The following is a 13,856-nucleotide window of genomic DNA, read 5'->3' as shown; positions in this document are numbered from 1 at the left end:
TCAAAGCCTGGATGAAAGGTCCATGAGAGTCTGGTCTGTAATTAATCAGCAAAAAAGCTGAAGTGGAGGTATGGTTCAAGTTAAGGGGTGGTACACAGGCCCCGAGTTCAACCCCAGTACTGGCACTTGCACACATGCACACAGGTATACACATACACACACACACAGAGAAAAAAAAGTGTCAGAGGAGAGAAAAGTCCCTTGAACTGTAATTACCCTATCCCAGACTTAAGACCTAAGGCCTGGTTTCTAGCTCCTCAGCTGCCCAAGTGACCAGCTTAAAACATTTTCTCCATGAACAAATGGCCAAAGAGAAAGAGAGACAACTTTGGAACAAATGTCTTATAACCTTTAATGTTTTCAGGGCTGGGATAGACAGAAGCCTGTGGGGACAACAGCAAGGTATTCGCTGGCAGAAAGCGATCAGATCCTCTGTGGCTGGACCACAAACTCACCAAAAACTTGGTCAGTCTCATATCTCAGAACATTCTAGAACCATGCTTCCTCCTCACACCCGGACTTGCTGTTGTTCCTTCTTCTTTACCTCTGCCCAGATGTCCGATAGGTCTTGGATAAACTGCTGGATCTGAGAAGATATGGAGATCAGGGTTCACCCCACCAGCAGAGGCTTCCCCGTTCCGAGACAGAACCTCTCCTTGGAATCAAGGCATCTCTCTCGCACGCCTGCCCTCACCCATGGCCACATAGCCTCATTTGATAGCTTTTCCAGGAGAAATTGAGTCACAAGGCTACTACTCAATTGAGTAAGGCCACGAGATTCAATTTCTAGCATCCAGAGTAGGATGGATTTGGGATTTCCTAGAGGCAAAGACAGTATCAATCAGCCCAGGAGAAGCGAGGGAGGCCATCCCACATGGGCCATGAATAAAAGCCTTTCACAGGCAGGGTCCACAGACGGCCCTGCCAACTTCAAAGTCCCTGAGGTGGTCACGGACTTGGAACCCAGATCTGATGCTCGTTAAGGTCCTCTTGAATCATCAAGGCAAGTTTAAATTCCATTTGCTAACTTCTGCTTTAATGAGCTTGCAGTGAGCATGACATAGCACTGCCATGCAGGTCAAGAGACCCGGCTGGGCTCCCCGTGCAGCTCTGGGGAGATCATTTCATCCTTTTGGAGCTCCTACTCCTTCCCTTCCCCCCTTCCTCTTCTCCTCTAGCCTACCTTACCCTCCTTCATTGTTTTATCTTCTTTTTGCAGTGCCTGGGATGGATCTCAGGACCACACACATGCTAGGCACATGTTCACTACTGAGCCACATCCCTGGCCCAGTTTCTACATCTTTATATTAAGGTGTATCTCAGAGGTAGAGTGTGTACTTAAGCATGTGTGAGGCCCTGGATTTTTTTTTTTTATTTTTGAACTCAGGGCCTTGGCACTGACCCTGAGCTCTTTTTGTTCAAGGCTAGTGCTCTACCACTTTGAGCTACAGTGCCACTTCCAATTTTCTGGTGGTTAACTAGAGATAAGAATCTCATTGGAGGATCACAAGAGCCTAATAGCTATGCCCCTATGAATGCATAAGATGATGCTAAGTGAAATGAACTCCATGTTATGGAAACGAGTGTTATATGGCTGTTGTAATTACTTTCAACATGCCATGTGAAACCGTAGCTTCTTTTGTTGATGATCCTCTTGTATTCTCTTTCTGTGGTTGTACCCATGCTATCACTGTATCTCATCTGAGTACCCTGGATACTGTATATACTGGTATTAGAATTAGGGAAGTGAAGGGAATATAAAAATCAAAAGACAAAGGATAAAAAGACAAATGACTCCAAAGGCAATACTTGCAAAACTATTTGGTGTAAAATAACTGAACAACTCATGAGGGGAGAGGGAAAGGGGGAGGGGGAGGGGGTAATGAGGGAGGAGGTAACAAACAGTACAAGAAATGTACCCAAGACCTAATGTATGAAACTGTAAGCTCGCTATACATCACTTTGACAATAAATAAGTATATAAATAAATAAATAAGTGACAAAAAAAAAAGAATCTCATTGGAGGTTGGGAATGTGGCTTAGTGGTAGAGTGCGTGCTTAGCATGCATAAAGCCCCGGGGTTCGATTCCTCAGTACCACAGAAACACAAAAAGTAGGAAGCAATGCTGTGGCTCAAGTGGTAGAATGCTAGCCTTGGGCACAGAGAGGCTCAGGGACAGAGCCCAGGTCCTGAGCTCAAACCTCAAGAGAAGCAGGGGGGGAAAAGTTTTCATGGGGAGTTTTCTGCCCAGGCTGGCTTCAAACCACAATCCTCAGATGTCAGCCTCCTGAGTATCTTAGATTACAGGCATGAGCTACTGGTGCCTGGCTGGATTCAATTTTTATTCAGGTTTCTATGATGGGCTGCCATAATACAATGAACAGCCCACTTATTATTTATTAGGCTAGATGTTAAGGAAACTTATCCAAGTGTCCAACATTGACACTTTCCTCACAAAATGCTTGTATTTTTTTAGTTTGTACATGCCAGTATGGGTCTTGAATTTTGGATCTAGGCACAGTCCCTTATCTTTTTCACTCAAGGCTGGTGCTCTACTTGAGCCACAGCTCCATTTCTGGCTTTTTGGTGGTTAATCGGAGGTAAGAGTCTCATGGACTTTCTGTCCTGGTTGGCTTCAAACTCTAATACTCAAATATCAGCCTCCTGAGTAGCTAGAATTACAGGTGTGAGCCACCAGTGCCTGGCTAAAATGGATTTTTGCTGGGCTAATTTTTTTTTTTAACAAAGTGTTATTTCAGTTAACTTTTTCCCCCTGCTGGTCCTGAGTCTTGAAATCAGGCCCCGGGTGCTGTCCCTGAGCTTCTTTTGCTCAAAGTTAGCACCCTACCACTTAAGCTACAGATCTACTTCCAGATTTTTTGTAATTTATTGGAGATCAGAGTCTCATGAACTTTTCTACCCCAGCTGGCTTCAAACCAAGATCCTCAGATCTCAGCCTCCTGTATAGCTAGAAGTATAGGCGTGAGCCGTCAACACCTGACCAGTTAACATATTTTTTTAAAAAAATTTTTATGCTTGTTTTGAAATGAATTGGTTACACAAATATTTTAAAACTTTGAGTTTGGGACTTGGTAACTATCATCAGTAACCTATAAAAATAAATGTGTGAAGGTATCCTGCTACCAGAAATAAAAGTAAAAATTTGCCTCTAGAAGTATCTTTCTTGCAGATCCCCTCCTGTGGAATGTAAAACAGTTTCATACAATAAGCCTTAAGGATGCAAGCTGAGTATTTGATTCTTCCCAGCCAGTCATGGAGGAAGCTCTCTGTGTTCCCCGAGTTCCATTCCTCATAATCACCCTGTAGCTAGGGCCTGTTGAGCGATCACTTTTAACTGGCTTGGGTTTCACATCTGTTCACCAAATACTTTTGTGCCAGGCAATGTCTGAACAACAGCAACAACAATTCTTAGTCCTTAGGAGTGTTCTAAAGGTGCAAATAATTCATCATGGCTCCCTAAATGCCAGAACTACCAAGGCATCTAGGGCACTTTTCCCCAGAGTGGGTTATATATCACTCCAGCTGTGATTTCAGGTGGCACATGGACATGGATGGCATAAAGAACTCTGAATCATTCAATGAGAAATCTATCTCCTTTTCACTTTTTCATTATGTCTAGAAACATCCTTAGTTTGGTGCTAACATGACTAACACTTGTCTCAATTTGCCAATTTTGCTGTTTAACAAAAGAGTGGGTTTCTAACTCAAGCTTTCTGATAGCTACAGGGGCTCCTGGAATTTAATAAAAATTCTTTTTCACAAATAATGAATTCAGTAGTGGGTCCTTGCCCTTGTCCCCTGTGGTTTGGGGTCAGAAGGAACTATGCAATAACCCTTGGAAACATTTCAGCATTACTTGGGAACTTGCTGACTGCAGATTTGTAGGTTTTCATGGCAGATCTGAGTTCGACAGGGGAGTGGGAAGAAGCAAAACTCCCCATCCCCATCCCCCACCTGGTGAGTTGCATGTTGGTTTTGTTTTGTTGGTCCAGGTCTAGGGCCTGGGCGCTGTCCCTGTACTTTTCTGCTCAAGGCTAGCACTCAGCCACTTTGAGCCACAGCTCCACCTTTGGGTTTCTGGTGGGTTAATTGGAGTTAAGAGTCTCATGGGCTTTCCTGCCCTGGCTGGCTTTGAACTGTGATCCTCAGATCTCAGCCTCCTGAATAGCTAGGATTACAGTTGTGAGCCATGGGCTCCTGGCTCCCCTCTGGTGATTCTGCTGCTAGTAATAGTCCAGAACCTCCACTCTTTCTGGTTAAACCAGGATCTGAGCCTCTTTGGTTCCCTCCCTCCATCCACCTGGCCCCAAGCTCAGGCCTCCTCCTACCATGTCCAGCTGTTTGTGTGTGTCCTCCAAGGACACCTGGGCGGCCTCCTTCTGCTGCTTGCTCACAATCTGGAAGAGGTTCAGCGTGGCCATCTTGATGGTGCCCAGGAGGAGAGTCTTCTTGGCGGCAGTGTTCTGGATGTGTGCCCAGCGTGACTCCTGGGGAGGGGGGTGGGCAAGATGGGTATGTGAGTGCAGGTGTGTGTGTGTGAGATAAAGAGTGCAGGTGTATGTGAGATCACAGGTGTGCATGTGTGCACACACAATCACAGCTATCATACACCCAGAGAGCTGCGCCATCCCCCCCACCCCAGGCCAGTGCTGCTCACCCAGAAGATGACATCGCTGCGGGCCCGGTCAAAGCGCATCTGCAGCCGCGCCAGCTCATTGTTGTGCTGCAGGACCTCGTCGTCCTTCTCCTCCGTGTAGCGGGCCAGCCGCGCCTTGGCACGCTCGATCTTCTCCTGGCCCTCCTGTGCCGACTGCATGAGGTCGTGGCGCATGCTCACCAGTGTCTTGTAGCGCGCTATCACTTCATGGATCTCCTCGAACTGAAGCCGGGGTGGGGGTGGTGTGCTTTGGGGTCATGGCACACAGGCCTCTCAAGGGCCAGGGCAAAGTTCGCCCTGGAGCTCAGGCCTGTCATCCTAGCTACTACAGGAGGCTGAGATCTGAGGATTGTGGTTGGAAGACAGCTAGGTCATGAAAGCCCATGGATGCCTAAGTCAAGTTAACCACCAAAAAGCCAGAAGTGGAGCTGTGGCTCAAGTGGTGGAGCAGCATCCTTGAGTGAAAAAGCTCAGGGATAGCACATAGGTCCTGAGTTCAAGGCCCAGTAATGGCGCTTTTGCATGCGTGTGCGCGCCGCACGCACACACCCACCCACCCACCCAACAAAAACCAAAAGAGGGGGCCCATTATAGCCACCTGAGTCCCTCATCCCCAGGCCTGGCCACCTAGGGCAGGCAGACCCAGGGCCACAGTCAAAGATAGGACTATGAGGAAGCTGGGGTTCCAGCACTGGAGCCTCTTGACCCTTGCACCCAATCCTAGCTGCAGTTAGAATGATCTGAGGGCTTTACAAGAGGGGATAGCTGACAAGTTCCACCCTTATAGGCTCAGCTTAATAATAGCCCTAAGGTTGCTTCAGGTATCTTGATTTTGTAACAGATTCCCCCAGGTGATTGTGGGCAGAGGTTTGTGGTTGGGAGGAATTTGGAGATGCACTGAGAATTACTCCCAAGCTCTTAGCTGTACTGAAAGGCTCAGGCCAGCAGGAGATAAGAAGGCCAGCCCCTGCTCTTCTGAAGTTTACAGCGGGGAGGCAGGGAAGGGTGACATGGGGAAGGACAGAGGAGCAAATAAGTCATTCAGCACTCAGAGAGTTTGGGCTCACTGGAGACTGCAGCAGTAGCCCCAAACCTAGTGCTCTGTGTGCATTTGTTCAACATTTGCAGTGGGAGAAGCAGGGACTGGAGAGGGCGCACCAGTGCAGCAGATGACCTGCTAGTGGTCAGCTTGCCTCCTCCAGCATGGTCTAGAACCATGCCATGCTCAGGCCCAAACCCACAGATTCCGCCAGCAGCACCAAAGCTGGGCCATCCACCCTCTTCATAAGATCATCCGAGCTCCAGTTCCCAGATGCCATTCTCCTCTCCCCAAGGGTTCATCAAAGTGCCCCCCAGCCACCAGGGGACTTAGCGCTTTCCTCGCATCCTGGCATTTTCCAGTGACAGACTGGTATCTAGGAACTACCATTTCTTCAAATATGCCTTTTGGAGCCACCAGTGGCTCATGCCTGTAATCCTTGCTACTCAGGAGGCTGAGAGCTGAAGATTGTAGTTCAAAGACAGCAAAGACAGAAAAAAAATCTCTGAGAGTCTTACCTCTAATTATTGACCAAAAAGCTGTAAGTGGAGATGTGGCTCAATGGTAGAGCACCAGCATGAGTGAAAAAGCTAAATAAGAGTATGAAACCCTGAGTTCAAGCCCCGGTAATGGCACATGTGTGCGCGCGTGTGCACACATGCACACACACACACACACACACACACACACACAACCTTTTGGGGAGAATATCTTCTAACTAGTGTTGAAGAAGGTGGGAACAGCCAGAAAAGAGTTCTCAGGTGAAAAGATGGCTGAAGTAAAACTGGAGATATGAACAGAAGGCAGTCAGGCAAATGCAGGCGGAGGAATTGCTTAGGTAATGACAAATGGGGGTGTGAGGGCTTATTTGAGAGGTTCAAGGTAATAGCACCTAGTAAAAATATTCATATAAGTATAAAATGTAACTACTTATAAATACTTAATAAGCTCTTCTCTCTACTTTTGTATATGCTCGTATTTTTCTATAATAAAAATATTTTGTAAAAAATAGGTCATTGAAATCAAAAGCAGGAAGGTCACACCTGTAATCCTAGCTACTGGAAAGGCTGAAGAATGAGATTTGGAAGGGCTCATGGGAGTTTCAACTGCCAATGGCGTTTCCTTCAGGAAAAATGAACCAAGAAAATATTAAGATTTGACAAAGCTGTGTGGAGAGTGCCTGGCGCTGTTTTGTTTCTCTATATTTCCAGTATGCCTAAAAGTATTATGAACAAAATAAAGAGGAAAGAGGTGAGGAGACAGATAAAAGACACACACAGAGAGAGAGAGAGAGAGAGAGAGAGACAGAGGAGAGAAGAGAAAAGAAGAAAGGGAATGAGAGAGAGGAGAAAGGGAGAAAAAGAAAGAGGAAACAAATGGAGGAGGGAGAAGAGAGAAGAGGAGAGGGGAGCAGTGGGGAGGTTAGGAGAGGGAGAGAGAAAGAGACCAAGAGGGAGGAAGGAGGCAGGAAAGATAGAGAGAGACCAGGAAGGCCGGTGGAAGGGAGAGAGAGCATACATGCACGTGTGCTTGTGCACACGCTTCAAGCTGGGGGGGAGGGGCGGGGAATGGCCCTGCACTGACTCCAGATGGACCCTGGAGGAGGAAGGGCCAGGCTGAATTCCAGAAATACTTGGGAGGCAGAATTGACCAGATCTGTTGATTGATAACAAACTGTGGGACGGGGTGAAGGGGCGGAGTCAAGGAGCTATGGAGCGGTCTGGTTGGCTGTGGGCCGGTGGGCCTGTCACTCACCAGCGTGGGACCCTGCTACTGGGCAGGCCTGGGAGAGGCAGGAAGCAGATGGTTGTGGACAGGATGGGTTAGGCTCTGGGCTTATGTTTAGGAGGGCCAGTTTGCTCATTTTACTAGCTCTGATTTTGAGATAGATCTTAGAACTTTGCTGATTTAATATGGTGGCCTTCGCTCACATTTCTCTACCACAAACCCCTTAATCATTCAGTGAATGACTTATCTTCAGCGGGTAATTATTTATTTTTGTGGCACTGGGAATTGTTGGGTAAGCACTCCACCCCTATACCTCCAGCCCTAACAGTGCCGCAGAATGGAGGGAATAACAGAGATTTGGAGTTCATGCATAAATAAATAGGCCACTGTTGTGTATAGAATTGAAGGGACTTTTTTGGGGGGAGTGGGGAGCTGGTATTGGGACTTGAACTCAGAGCCTCATGCTATCTCTTGGAAAGCTTTTTTTTTTTTCTCTCTCATGGGTGGTGCTCTACCACTTGAGCCATACTCTAGCAATTTCTGAGTAGGTAGGTGGTACAAGTGCCTGGCTTTTGCAGGGACGTGTGTGTGTGTGTGTGTGTGTGTGTGTGTGTGTGTGCCAGTCCTGCGGCTTGAGCTCAGGGCCTGGGCTTTGTCCTTGAGCATTTTTGCTCAAGGCTAGAACTCTACCACTTAAGCCACAGCTCTATTTCTGGCTTTTTTGGTGGTTAATTGGAAAACAGTCTCACAGACTTTTCTGCCCAGGCTGGCCTCACACTGTCATCCTCAGATCTCAGCCTCTTACATAGTTAGGATTATAGGCATTTGCCACTGGCACCTGGCTTTTTTGCAGGGACTTTAAAAAGCCATGTACCTTTGGCCTTTGGGATGCTCACAGGCCACTGGCTGTGCCCTTCAAACAAATACTAGGCTGGACCCTGTTGCTGTTCCCATGTTGGGGAGCAGGTTACTGATGTGGGGGTGTCTACAGGGAGGCCCAGGAATTGTCCTGAGAAAAAGACCCTGGGATTTGTAAGGAAGGATCTGGAGAGAGTGGGTAGAGGTAAGAGATAGAAGGCCTTCTAGAGTCACAGTTTACATTCGTGTTATGGAGGAGCAATACAGCATCAAATACTGCAAGAGGGCAGCAGGTGGAGGGCAGAGAAGTTCCCTGACCTCTGGCCTCATGGCCTGGATGTGAGTAGCTCTCTTGGCATGATGGGACTCACAGAAGAATGAGGAGGGGAGAAAAAATCACAGGGTTCTGACACTTACAAGCTGTGAGACCCTGAGAGTTTTCTTGACCTCTCCAATCTCCCCAGAAGCTAGGGGAAAAGGCCATCATGTGGCCAAACACTAAAAGTGCTAAAGATTTGTGGTGGGTTGGATGTGTCTCCTCGTCCTCTCCTCAATTTAGTCTCCAGTAAACAAAAGTCACTGGGAAGAGGGGAAGAGAAGGAGGAGGAAGAGAAGGAGGAAGAAGAGAAGGAGAAGGGGAAAGAGGAAGAGGAGGAGGGAGTAAGAGGAGACAAGAGGCACACACTGCTGCAGGTAGATCTTGGGTTGGTATTCTAAATCTGCATCTCAACTCTCTCTCTCTCTCTCTCTCTCTCTCTCTCTCTCTCTCTCTCTCTTCTCTTTCTCTCTGTCTCTCTCTGATAGAAACCCATGAGCTGGGAATATGGCTCAGTGGTACAGTGCTTGCCTTGCATACATGAAGCCCTAGGTTCGATTCCTTAGCACGACATAAACAGAAAAGGCTGGACCTCAAGAGGTAGAGTGCTAGCCTTGAGCAAAAAGAAGCTCAGGGACAGTGCCCTGGCCCTGAGTCCAAGCCCCAGGACTGGTTAAAAAGAAAGAAAGAAAAAGAAAAAAAAAAAAGAAACCCACATGCCAAGCCTGGCACCCATGGCTCATGCCTGCAATCCTAGCTACTTAGGTGGCTGAAGTCTGAGGATCTTGGTTCAAAGCCAACTCAGAAGGAAAAAAAAAGTCAACCCTAGGCAGAAATGTCTGTGAAACTCATCTCCTACTAACCACTAATAAAAAGCAAATGTGTTGGGCTGGGGATATGGCCTAGTGGCAAGAGTGCTTGCCTCGTATACATGAAGCCCTGGGTTCAATTCCCCAGCACCACATATACAGAAAATGGCCAGAAGTGGCGCTGTGGCTCAAGTGGCAGAGTGCTAGCCTTGAGCAAAAGGAAGCCAGGGGCAGTGCTCAGGCCCTGAGTTCAAGGCCCAGGACTGGCCAAAAAAAAAAAAAAAAAAGCAAATGTGGAGTTGTGGCTCACGTGGCAGAGTGCCAGCTTTGGGTGCTAAAGTTAAGGGAGAGTGCCTAGGCTCTGAGTTCAAGCCCATGTGTGCACACATGTGTGCATATTTGTGTGTGTGTACATGTGCACACACACACACATAAAGAAACCCACAAGCCATGCAGGCACATTTTACCATTGCATGCACAAAAACACACGAAGGATCCACCAGGACCCCCCCACTTTTTGAGAAACACCTGCCTCACTAAGGCTCAGGGCCAGCTGCCCTCCAGGACTGCTCCTCTCCTCAGAGCAGAGGGACCATCCCTGCAGAGCTTCTGGGATCCTTGAGGCTCCCCCAAGGCCAGCCAGCTAAAGCTGGACTCCACCCCCACCATCCCGGGTCCTGGAATAAAGGAGGGTGCTGAAGGGAGGACCAAGGCCCAACCCTTCTGCCCTGGGACCCACCTCGGAGTTCTCCACCACCTTCTCCAGGTACTTCTTGAAGATAGCATAGTCCTGCAGCTTGACGCTGAGCCGCTGGTGCTCCTGCCGCAGCGCCGCCATCTCCTGCTTGGCCTTGGCCAGCTCCCGCAGCCGCTGCTTCTTCAGGTCCCGCTCCTTGTTGGCTTTCTTTAGGGCTCGGATCCGTTTCTGGTCATTCTCCTGGGATGAGGGAGGTAATGTGGTCAGCCAACCTTTTGGCCTCCCTGGGGTCTGGCCTCAGTTTCCCACATCTTCAGAGCTCAGACCACCCTGAAGGACAGGCCAAGCTCAAGTCTGGTTATTGAAGGCACTTGAAGCGAAGGGATTTCCATGGATGGCTCACGCCTGTAATCCTAACTACTCAGAAAGCTGAGATCTGAGGATCACGGTTCAAATTCAGCTTGCCAAGAAAAGATTGTGAGACTCTTATCTCTAATTAACCAGGAAAAAAAATAGCTGGAAGTAGCTCAAATGGTAAAGTGGTGGTGTTGAGTGAAAAAGTTAAAGGAGAGTGCTCTGGCTCTGAGTTCAAGCCCCAGTTCTGGGATAAAAACAAACAACCAAACAGGCAAACAGCTACTGACTCCTTGAAAGTCATTTGGAGAACCTCTTTCTCCAAATCTCATGCCACACCAGCTTTTCTCTGGTCCTGATTAACTGGACCCCAAGAGAAACGTGCCCAGATACCCAAAATCCTGCTCTACACAGTCAGGCACACAGTATAACAAAGTGGCAGGGGCTGGGGATATGGCCTAGTGGCAAGAGTGCTTGCCTCGTATACATGAGGCCCTGGGTTCAATTCCCCAGCACCACATATACAGAAAATGGCCAGAAGTGGCACTGTGGCTCAAGTGGCAGAGTGCTAGCCTTGAGCAAAAAAGAAGTCAGGGACAGTGCTCAGGCCCTGAGTCCAAGCCCCAGGACTGGCAAAAAAAAAAAAAAAAGTGGCTTAAGATCAGTAAGGAATTAGCCTCCTGCAGCCAAACCAGGCCCTTCAGGGCTCCTTTAGAAACCAGGATAGGATTTCTTTTTTTTTTTTTAATATTCTTTAATATTTCTTTAATATTCTTTAATATACCCCCAAATGCTTATCCTTGACAGGGGCATACCCATTTATCCATCCATGTATCCATCCACTTCTCTATCCATTCATCTACTCATCCATTCATCCATCCACTCACTCACCTATCTGTCTGTCCACCTACTCATCTACCAATTCACCTATCTATCCACTAGATAAAACTCTGCCCCAGGTACTAGCAAGGAAGTAGGGAACAGCCATCCAGAGAGGGCAACAACTGGTGTTGATAGGACATTGCAAATGTAAGTGGAGAGACATGAATGCCTGGGGCAGTGCCAGGTGTGGTTAGAGCACTGAGAATGCTTTTTAACCAGGATGAGGGACCCACAAGGTGGTGGAGGAGGAGGAGGAGGAGGAGGAGGAGGAGGAGGAGGAGGAGGAGGAGGAGGAGGAGGAGGAAGAGGAGGAGGAGGAGGAGGGTGAGCAGCCTGACTGCAGAGTGTGGACTCCCACATGTACTCCTCCCTCTTTGAACCTGGATGAACTGCTCAAACTTCTGGATGTGGGCCTTCAGCTGCTCTTCCTTGACTCCAAGTTCTTCCCAGCGCAGGTTCAGGTTTTCCATCCTTCGCTTAAATGTCTTTGGGGGTGCAGGAACAGAGGTGAGGAAGACACAGACATGAAGACTCAAGAATACCCCAGCATCATCTGCCCCAGAACTTCTATCTCCAGACTTAGAAAGGGGTGGAAGGTCTCTCAGAGGCTCACCATAGAGCCTCCCAGAACACTGGGAACCCCAAGAGTTAGATCATTGCTGCTTTCCCCAAGGGAAAGAGACCAGAATTACCAAGCAGGACCCCAGCTCCAGGGGCCCCTTCCCACAAAGTGGAGGGCAATCCAATGAATTCTCCAAACCCTCAGACCCCTCTCCTATTATGTATCCCCCATGCTCATTCCTGAGCTCCCCTTCCTCCCCAACCTCTTTTTTCTCTTCCATGGCATGATGCATGATCTTGGCCTCCTTCTTCTTCTCCAGTAGTCGGATGGATGGGGAATCCGACTGCTCCTCCACACTGGGGAACTTCCTGCCCAAGACATGGACAAGAGAGACAGGTAGATTATGCCCAAGGCCAGGGGAGGCTGGTACAGGAGGGTCCCGGGGGAAGGGATCTTCTCCCCCCACCAGAATGAAACAAACAGTGTGTTGAGAAAGAGAAGCATGATGACATTTGGGGGAGCAAAGCATGTCAGGGTGCTGGGGCAAGGTGATTGGGGCTTACAGGAGAAGAGGGGCAATTGGAAGGTAAGGCACAAGTTGGCTGTTGGTGGACCCAGCCCCTAGACACTCACTGGAGCAGTTTCAGCAGTCGTTCCCCATACTGCAGTCGGAAGTACTCGGCCAGGTCTTCTTCTTCCATAATGCCCAGGCTCATGGTGGCAGTTACCTCAGGGCCTAGAAGGCCTATGCTTCACAGAGAAACAATGAGTGGCAGAGCCACAGGGGGTTGTGGGTGGGGAGGCACTCAAGGGTGGTGACTAGGCCCTTGATTCTTCTGTCCTCTTGCTCTCAAGGTTAGGGGGATAGAGAGACTCAGCAGAAGCCAGGCAGAGGCCAAGGGAGGGCAGCTCAGAATGAGGTGGTGGGGGTGGTGATGGGTGATCCTGTTACCTAGCAACAGGCTGCTTGGCTCTGTGGACCACAGCTAGAACTCACACTCTGCCCTCTGCCCTCTGTCCTCTTGAACCCTACTTTTACTTGGATCCTGCCCTGTCTGTTCCTGACCTCCCTCCTCAGGAATTCTGGGAAGAAGTTAGGCCAGATGGTCCCCTGGTTGTCATGGTACCCAGGCCAGAGAGGCAGAATATGGGTGTTCACAGCGGAGACATGGAAATTAGTAAAGAAGAAATGGGGTGTGTGGGTCTGGGCTCCCAAGGTCTCCCTCCAGAGGGGAGGGGAGGGAGAAGGGGAGGCTGGGCCTGGATGACAGCCATGAAGAAAGGAAGAGGAGGACAGGGGGAGGAGGGGCAGGGGAAGAGGCCTGAAGTGAGAATCAAGTGATGGACCAAGGTGTGTGTGGAGGAGGAACCAGAGGTTGGGGGGGGGGCGGTGTAGGGGGGCAGCGAGGGGTGGGGCTGGGGAGGAGCCAGAGGGTGGGGGGGCAGCGAGGGGTGGGGAGGAGCCAGAGGCTGGCGGGGGGGGGGGCAGCGAAGGGGTGGGGCTGGGGAGGAGCCAGAGGGTGGGGGGGGGGCAGCGAGGGGTGGGGAGGAGCCAGAGGCTGGTGGGGGGGGGGGGCAGCGAAGGGGTGGGGGTGGATCAGCCAGCGGGGACCGGCCCGGGCGCGGCTCTCCAGGCAGCCAGGCTTTGAGGGTCACAAAAGAAAGGGGAGGAAAAAAGTCTTTCCAATTGTTTGGTATTTCAACGGTTTACTTTATAATGGGTAGGGGGTGGGGGAGCTCAGCTCTCCTGGCCGGGGCTCCCGGCTCCCCGTGCGCCCTCCGCCTCGTCCCCCTTCCCCCTGCATTTGTCTGCCGGCGGGAGCCTGCGTGCGTCCGCGGGATGGAAGTGGGGTGCAGCTGGGCGGCCGCGCCCCGCGGTGTCTCCATCTCTGCGCTTCGGCGGTTGTCGGGCGCCCCCCTCTGGCCGCTTCG

The 13,856-nt window shown here is 49.7% G+C and overlaps 1 protein-coding gene across 2 annotated transcripts; it reads right to left on the bottom strand.

Moving 5' to 3' along the window:
* Positions 1–372: 372 nt before the first annotated feature.
* Ccdc42 (coiled-coil domain containing 42) lies at positions 373–12,640 on the bottom strand. Of its 2 annotated transcripts, XM_048366259.1 has the most exons (7): positions 12,558–12,640; positions 12,187–12,292; positions 11,743–11,847; positions 10,169–10,366; positions 4,680–4,901; positions 4,351–4,509; positions 373–586 (listed from the first exon to the last, which is right to left on the bottom strand). In XM_048366259.1, the coding sequence occupies exons 1-7, from the start codon at positions 12,638–12,640 to the stop codon at positions 509–511; spliced, it is 951 nt and encodes a 316-aa protein (XP_048222216.1). In that variant the 3' UTR covers positions 373–508. The 2 variants fall into 2 exon arrangements, with proteins under 2 accessions (XP_048222216.1, XP_048222217.1); XM_048366260.1 differs by lacking the exon at positions 4,680–4,901.
* Positions 12,641–13,856: the final 1,216 nt, after the last annotated feature.

The sequence above is a fragment of the Perognathus longimembris genome, chromosome 17 (assembly GCF_023159225.1).
Source record: "Perognathus longimembris pacificus isolate PPM17 chromosome 17, ASM2315922v1, whole genome shotgun sequence".
Lineage (NCBI taxonomy): Eukaryota > Metazoa > Chordata > Mammalia > Rodentia > Heteromyidae > Perognathus > Perognathus longimembris.
This window is presented reverse-complemented; position numbering and strand designations above follow the sequence as displayed.